This window comes from Eucalyptus grandis, chromosome 11 (genome assembly GCF_016545825.1).
Source record: "Eucalyptus grandis isolate ANBG69807.140 chromosome 11, ASM1654582v1, whole genome shotgun sequence".
Taxonomy (NCBI): domain Eukaryota; kingdom Viridiplantae; phylum Streptophyta; class Magnoliopsida; order Myrtales; family Myrtaceae; genus Eucalyptus; species Eucalyptus grandis.
In genome coordinates, this window is record NC_052622.1 from 49,949,756 (window position 1) to 49,958,736 (window position 8,981).

Genomic DNA, 8,981 nt, shown 5'->3' on the forward strand with positions numbered 1-8,981 from the left:
GTACATGCGTTAGATAGTTCGACTACATGGAGTGCCGGTTACAATTACTTCAGACTGAGACCCGAGGTTTACAATTGCTTTTTGGAAGAGCTTGCAAAGTGTTTTAGGTACGAAGCTGCAGTACAGTACGGCATATCATCCTTAGATGAATGGCCAGTCTAAGAGGACAATTTAGACCCTCGAAGACATACTACGAGCTTGCGTACTGGATTTTAAAGGAAGTTGGGAAGAACATCTTCATCTAGTCGAGTTCGCCTACAATAACAGTTATCAACGGAGCATTTAGATAGCTCCTTTCAAAGCGTTGTATGGTAGAGCGTGCAAGATGCTAGTGTGTTAGAATGAAATCAGGGAAAGAAAGATCACAGGCCCAAAGTTGTTTCAGCAATCAGTGGATGTAGTCGCAATGATCAGGGACAGATTAAAGACCACTCAGAGCTACCAAAAAAGTTACGTAGATAAGCGTCGGAGACCTTTGGAATTCCAAGTTGGTGATTATGTTTTTCTGAAGGTGTCACCAATGAGGGGTACTTCACACTTTGGTAAGAAAGGAAAATAGAGTCTAAAGTACATAGGTCCATTTGAGATTCTAGGGAGAATTGGGACCCCAGTGTATGGTCTTGAGTTGCTGCCGAGATTGACGCAAGTGCATGACGTCTTTCACATGTCGATGTTGAGGAAGTATTAGCCTGACTCGACCCATGTGCTTAATTTGAAGAATTGGACATGGATGACAGAGTGTTAAGCCTGGTTTAGATCATGGATAGAAAAGGGCAAGTTCTGCGTACAAAGACCATTCTGTTGGTCAAAGTGGTCTGGCAACACCACGGCACTAAAGGAGCAACCTGGGAGACTGAAGAGTCAATGAGACAATTGTACCCCTGCCTTTTTGCTTAAGTATTGTAATGGTTCAAGTTTCGAGGAAGAAATTTTTATAAGAGGGGAAGAGTTGTGACATCTTGAATTTTTCAGTCCGGTCAATTATTTTATCAGGCCTTTCATCAACGTGCCTATAGGGCTATTCTCAAAGCCGATCACTCTCAAGATAACTAGACTATTTGGGAAAGCCAGTAAGGGATTTTAATACAATAGATGTGGGAATTCGACCAGGAATCGGCTACTCGACTGTACTCATCTACAGAGATCATTATGACACACTAAAGATTGATTAGAAATTAGAAATAGGTTTGTTCGACTGAGAGGTGTGGTTAAATGTGGGTGATTCCACCAATTTGAAAAATTATCGTCGATCAACACTAGTTTGACTTTTCTGTCGTTTTGGTACCCTGTGTCCATATTTCAAATCTCTAGATTTTAATGACAACTGAAAGTCGCCAATGTGTCGAAGAGGTTCATTGTGGCTTGAAGAAAATCGATAATGGGTCAATTATACTAAAATCGCGCCAGATTGAAATTAATTGCGAATTTGAATTTGATTTCATAAATTGAAAGTTTTGTCGTGTTACAAGTCATTTAAGGAATGTTGACTTAGTCTCCAAATATTTTCCTGCAAACCAAGATTTTGGCAAGAAAAGTCGTCATAGGGCTATTTTCGACCGGAAAATGCAGATGACTGTTTTTTATCGCGAAATTAGGATGCAAGTGGGATTAATTGGCGTGAAAAAAAAACCAATTTGATAGTGAGCTCGATAATTGAACTTTTAGAAGTCGAATTGAATTGATATAAGGAGGAATTGAAGTCCAATTTGAGGGAATTCAAGCCAAATTCGTGTGCCCCCCTTGGACCCAACTTGTGGACCAATCAAGGCTTCTATAAGAGTATTTGGTGGCTGGAAATCTACTGAGGAAGACAGCAATGTGGGTGGGACACACCAAGGGGACCAAAGAGATAGGAAGTGACTAAGGTGGCCCCCTCCAAAGCCCAAAGCTGTCCCCCCCTCTCCTTCTTCCCCATTTCCGTTGATCCCTCCCCCTCTCTAGCAACTTGAAGACTCCCAACCGAGCTCACCCACTCCATTGTCGAAGCCCGTCCAACCGCCCAGAGCCCCATGGCGACATCGTCTCGCCAAGCTCGCCAACCGTGCCAAACCCATACCAACCAGCCCGCCGTTTCGCTTCCACCGTGACCCCAGGACACCCTCAGGGCTGCTCGAGCTCGTCCCACCGTCGCCAAAGCTGCCTAGCTACCTGCTTACCACCGTGAAGCCTTGTCGAGCGCACTGCAATCTCCTCCGGTCCTTGCTCACTCAGCCAACCACTGGTTCACCTCCTCTCAACCCAGATCAGTGACCGAAGTTAGTGGGTCTCCAAGCCGCTGTTTAGCCCATTTTTATGGCTTTCCCAACCTCGAAAGGCGGTCCCGCTTTAGAGTTTGTCATCCCCTGCCGCGCCCCCATCATTTTGATTCGAGGGGATTGTCAATCAAGTGAGTTTAACTCACTAATCCTCGCTTTATTAAGTTAATGACGTTTAAGGGTTGATTAGTTTAGACTAAGTATGGATTAGGTGGATAGTTAGAGTAGATTAGTTATTTAATCAATCGTTGTTGCACATTAGGTGGTTAGTTTAGTGCAATTAAGGTCTAGACAAGCTCTAGTATTTATCCAGAGTGGTTCAGGAATTTTTTGGGCTCGTCTTGGCTTTTAATTAGGCTTTACGTGCCTAAGTGTGATTTATTTGCATTTCTTAGTTATTTTCCGTAATTATTTATTTAATTATTTATTTTTCGGAAAACAGACCAGGATAACCATTGACTGGAATTTTATGCTAATTGCAATGGTGTGATTTGTTTATTTAATTTGCTGTTATTTTGTGCAAATTGGGTGTTGTTTGTGATTTTGGGATTTTATTCCAAATTTATTTAATTTTAGTAATTAATCAGAAAATCACCAGGCATCGGTTAACAAAACCAAAAATGAATTTGTGGACTGTTGAAATTAGTGGGATTTTCAAAAGTGAAAATATTGTATTTTGGTTAAGGCCGATCGTGTACCCACACATGATTATTTTATCGGGAATGATAAAAATGGTGAAATGGTTGGATGATCAAGATGGTATACTGTATCAACCTACGGGCTCGATACATCAGCTTAGTGTAAGTAGTATACCGGTATACTATATTCGCTTGCGGCCAATATGTTAGCTTAGTGCAAGCAGTATACATGACAGCTTCTGGTGAGCATCACTAGTATACTATATCAGCCTGCAGGCGATATGTCAGCTTAGTGTGAGCAGTATACTATTTATCAGCTTAGTGCGAGCTATACTATCTATTTATCAGTTTAGTGTGAGCAATCTTGATTGTGATCGACTTTATAGATAGTATTGACTGAGATGACCGGGGAATGGTCTTGTTGACATGGAATCAACTGAGTTGATTGCCCGACGATTCGATCTGATTTGAATGAATTAGATTGTTGTGATGATTCATTGAATTATATTAACTTATAGGAAGGAACTAAGGCCAAGGTAAGTCCTCTGACTCGCGTTTGTGCTTAGGCAGCCCTTATGGCGTATTTTCTTCCTAGTCGAGTCTTAAGGGTGAACTCGCGAGATGTCGTCTTACCCCATTATGGGATAACATTTCAAGTCCCTAGATGGTAGCTCCCCAGCGTTTTGGTTAGCCTAAAAAGGTGACAAAGCAGAAGAATTTTATCACACTACATGGGCACCCCAGGGGATGAATTTATGAGTTGGTGAAAACCATGGTCTGGGTTGATGAGGCCTCGCCTCATAAGGTATCCCATCAATACAGATCATGGTATCGTCAGGCTTAAGATGGGGAGAGAGAATGTCCCATACCTAAGTCCGAGGTCCCCATGTATGTGCTGGAAGTTGCCTTTGGGAAAGGCATAGTAGATCCTGCCGGAGGTTCAGTAGTGGATGTGGAGCTGAACATGATAGACCCTGAGTCCCTAGTGTACTCAGCTGAAGGCTCCAATGAGGATGAAGAGGAGGAGGAAGACTAGTAGTTGTTTGAGAACCCCGCGCCCCCACGGGGTTTTGTAGACCCGACTTCTTCATCTTGGCTTGTACTATATATATGACTTGTTTGTATGTATATATAAGAGTGTTGTCAGTTTTCAAAATTATGGCCCTACTTTCCTATCCCATCTTGCTGTTATTTGGGGATTATTTATTTGCTTTCACATGTGCATTAAAATGAATGGGTTGGCGATGCGTCCTAGGACGTTGCTTTTAATCGACTGCAGAGGGATGGGCACATGTTCAGAGGATCAGGGCATGACAAGAAGAGCTACCAATTTTGTGACATTGTCAGATTAAAGATAATTCTAATGTTTTGTAGTTAAAATAGGAAAATAGAAGGAGAAAGCAAACATATGACGTTCTTCTCAGGATGCATCTAGCAGAAGCCCTGGAGATAAATTGGGACAGCCAAAAAAGCCCATATGAACTAAATTTTGTCGATGGTGAGGTGGACAGTTATTTATAATACATGATTAAGCATGTAAATTATCTCATTTTAATGTAATATTGACCTTAGTGAAAAATTGACTTAATAATCGAAGGTTATCACGAGGATTCTTTCTTCTATGAGCAAAAGTAGGGAACAGCCTTTAAGTTTCTGGAAGAGAAACCGGGGGCACTTTCTCTGTGAGCAAGAAATGAATTTTCTACAGAACATTTGGTTAATTTGGGACTAAAAAGTGAAAATGTTGCACAGACAAATGGGACCCGAAATGGGGTCATCAATATTATTAGTTAGAGCTTATGGCCTAAGATGCATGTGCTGGACTTTATCTCGAAAGATGAATTAAAAGAGTTGCGTGATATGAGGAGTGAGTATGAGGTATAAAGCCTATGTTAGCATGCAAAAACTGATATGGATCCAAGTATCTCGATTGGAGCTCATAAACAGCTATAAATAGAGAAATTGTTTAATTGGTTCTACACTTATTATACGAATGTTAATTTGTATCATAAACTTTTCAATTTTGTCAATTGAGTTTTAAACTTTTGTGCGGAAATCCAATATAGTCATGTAGGACAGCTAGCAATGACCAGGTAAAAGAGACCTTGAATGGTGTCATCAATACTTGAAATTACAACTTAAGGCTTAACATGCATGTCATGTAATTTATCTCGAAAGAGTGAATATAAGGAATGCCGGATATAAAAAGTTACGGAACATAAGAATTCGGGCATTTTCAACAAGAGTATGAAGTCAAATAATGCCAAGTCCATGTTTAAAATTTACATCACATGTACTCAATTCATACGACCACTTTTAATTCAGGTAGACGCTTGTGAGATTTCAATGAATTCAAAGGCTTATAAATAACAGGGAGTCGTTCCCTACGGCTTCATGGAACATGCTTAAACAAGATTCTCTCTTTAACTTTTGCACAAAAAGTGACGACATACGTGGCTGGTCTGGCAATACCTCTTCAATCTTAAAACGAACAAAAGACACTTCACAACAGAAATTTGTGGAACCTGTGAAACTTGCAGAACCATCATGAGTCCTTCAACGCCTACGACGGACCTGAACAAGACCAACTGGATCGTTGAAGTCACTGAAGACGTCGAGCACATGCGCTCTAACTTCGACGATGAGCGGCACTGGAAGAAGCACTCAATATACAGGGTTCCCGATTGCGTGGCTAAGCTCAACCGCGAGGCCTACTGGCCAGAGGCTGTCTCCTTTGGTCCCTACCACCATGGCGAGGACCACCTCCTTCCCATGGAGAACCACAAGCACCGCGCGCTCCTCCACTTCCTTAGGCGGTCCGGAAAGCCCGTCGAGCGCTTCCTTAAGTCCCTGAGTGACGTGGCACAGGAGCTCCAGGATAGTTACCACTTGCTGGACCCGTGGTGGAAGGAGGGTGATGGTGAAGGCGCGGGCCCTTTCCTGAAGTTGATGATCACCGATGGCTGCTTCATGCTTGAGATCCTAAGGACCAAGATACGGCTTCGGGGGGAATACGCATCCAACGACCCCATTTTCGGTAACCTCGGGGGGTTATACATTAGACCATACATTATGCGAGACATGTTGATGCTAGAGAATCAGCTGCCGATGCTTGTGCTGGATCGGCTGGTTGCGGTCGAGAGTGACGGCATGCAGGTTAGTTTCCTAGATTTTGCTCCGTGGTAAGAGAAGTTATTAGAAGCAAGCAAGCTGCCTACTATGGTCCTGTTTGGTAACACTTTTGGGAATAACTAATTGTATTCTTTTCTCTCCCGGAACAAAAAAAGAACAGAAATCCGTTTAGTAAATTTTTTGTTCCCAAAAACAATAATCCTTTTTTTTTTTTTTTTTTTGTTCCTGAGAATAGATTTTGAACATAATCAAGATGTAGAATTTAGCTTCTTGTTTCTGGGAACAATTTCAAGAATTAAGCCCAACTTTTTCTTTTCCCCTTTTCTTTTCTTTTTTTCTACTTCTCTCTTCTTCTTCCTCCAAGTCGATCATCGGCCATTGCTGGCCACCGCCACCGCCACCGCCACCGACAGTGGCTGGCGATTGGCTAAGCAAGGTCTGACAAGCTCGTCGGAGGCTCGCCTATCCTGACAAGGCTCAACCTCACCCAGGTGACGCAAGGTCGGCCTCGCCCTAGCCTGGCCAAGCCAGGCCTTACATTGGCCAATGAGGCCAAGCCTCACCGGTGGCTGGGCGAGGCTTGTCTCGCTAAATCTGGATGAGAAGAGCCTCACCTGGCCACTAGTAAGACTTCAACGAACTTGTTGGACCTCACCCTACTAGTTGCCGGTCGCTAGCCATGGCGGCCGGCGATCAGCCACAAAAAAGGAGAAAGAAGAAGAGAAAGGGAAAAAGAAAATATAAAAGAAAAGAAAAACAAGAAAAATATAATAGAAGTATTTAAAAATTAAAAGAAACAAAATAATTTAATAGTCCTACCAAACACATTTCTATTATGGGAATATAAATTTTGGATAATTGCCAAACGTCTTCAAATGCGCAGAAACTCATCTAGGGAGCAGAATCGAGAAAAAAAATTTTTGATACAAAAATTATTCCTGGGAATAGAATGGTTACCAAACATGTCCTATGTTGACCTAACAGTACATTTGGTGATTTTCGATCAACCCCACGTGAGATACATCAAATCATGCTCCAAACTCGTTGGATGCACATTTCTAGATCAACTAACAATCCATTAAATCTATCACCGCTAGAAGAAACTTCTCAGTTTTTCCTTTCCTGCAAGTACTATAGACATGACAATGGTGTAATATTCTGTTACAAAAGCAAGCAATCGTACACAATAATAAGCAAAAAAAAATTAAATCAGATATCGAATTCACTTGATTTGATCAGCGTAACCTACTTCACGGAAAAAAAATATAGAATTCCACTATAAGTTGAAGGGATATAATGAAGATTACAATCACACTTATGTTATTCCAGTACTCTCGGTGTTTTTAAACCTCCAATTATACTCTCATATGAGTGTTTAACCCTCACGATTTCTCGTAAAACAATATCTCAATCTCACAAAAGAATTTTTAAGTCTTACCATGAGATTTATTAGCTTCAAAACACTTGAAATTTCTTTAGGATGTAATTTTTGAGCTTGCAGCATAATTGGATGTTAAGGCCAAAAGCTCGCTTTCTGATCGGCAAAAACCAACAACCACTCTTAAATAAATACTCTTTATATCCAAAAAGGAAACCCTTTAGGAAAGATCGAAACTAGAAAACTTACTTGAGTCGGATTTCTGTTATGGGTTCAAATAAGAGACATATTTTCAATATATTCAATTCACTGACTTTACTCCAACAACACAGGATCACGAATTCGTAAACAGGCTCATCCTCGAGTTTTTCTTCTCCCCTTGCACGCCCAATGAGAAGATGGGCAAATGCCTGCACGTCTTGGACGTCTACAGGAAGAGACTCCTGCTCCCTGGGAACCCGGACGAGGTGGGGCCTGAGGATGGGGAGAGAACAATCCAGTCAGCGACCGAGCTAGAGGAGGCCGGGATCCGGTTGGAGAAGAGCAGGACTGACAGCTTCAAGGACATCTCCTTTGCTGGCGGGGTCCTGAGGCTCCCTCCTATCATGGTGAACGACACCACCGAGTCCAAGTTCCTCAACCTCATGACATTCGAGCGCTTTCATGACGGGGCCGGGAACGAGGTCACGGCCTACATGTACTTCATGGATGACATCATTGACACCGAGCGGGATGTCACATTGCTCAACGCCCGTGGCATCATCCAAAATGATTTTGGGAGCGACAAGGCGGTCGCTGAGCTATTCAACTCCTTGAACAAGGACATGGCGTTAGATGAAAACAACAGCCTCGAGGCCTTGCGAAATAAGGTCAGTAAGTACTGCAAAAAGCCCTGGAACAAGTGGAGGGCTAATCTCATCAAGACCTACTTCAGGAGTCCTTGGTCTATATTGTCTCTCCTTTGCGCCATCTTCCTCTTCACCCTCACCATAATTCAGACCATATATACCGTTTCTCCTGCTGGCTGATGCATGAAAATTAGTTCTTCGTTGTCGATTGTTGTTGTGAATGATATTCGTCCAGTTTCCAGTCATGTCCATTCCCCTATTTAAATTCGAATGACGTACATTTGGCTGTTTATTTATCATATCAAATGATGATGTGAGAATATGTAAATATTAAACCATAATATCTCTTTTATGGTTTTCTTGTTTTAGTCTTCTTCATGCTTATCCAATTTGGATTGGTAGTGTGAAGGATGATCAAGTTTTGGGCAAATGAAATCTTCCATTTCAACATTTTCTTCTTGATTAAAAATGTTAAGAAGTTGCAGCGAATTCAAGTGAAAAACAAATATGGCCTTCACAGTCATCTGCCTTGCCCATTAGTTTCAAAATTCAAAGTTATCTATATGCTTCCCGATCGCTGACGACAGAGAATAAATATAACTTTTTATGCCTGAGAAAGAACCATTTTGAAACTTCCAACATCCTTCTTGAAATAAAAAGAATATAAGAGATTGTAGACTCCTGTTATAAAATCCTATTTTCAAATAAACTGACAACGAACTGCTTATTA

The 8,981-nt window shown here is 41.6% G+C and overlaps 1 protein-coding gene across 1 annotated transcript; it reads left to right on the forward strand.

Annotated features, from left to right (window-relative positions):
- Window positions 1-5,440: 5,440 nt before the first annotated feature.
- Window positions 5,441-8,431, forward strand: LOC104427998 (UPF0481 protein At3g47200). The gene is made up of 2 exons (XM_010040998.1): window positions 5,441-6,049; window positions 7,736-8,431. The coding sequence occupies exons 1-2, from the start codon at window positions 5,441-5,443 to the stop codon at window positions 8,429-8,431; spliced, it is 1,305 nt and encodes a 434-aa protein (XP_010039300.1).
- The last annotated feature ends 550 nt before the right edge of the window (window positions 8,432-8,981 follow it).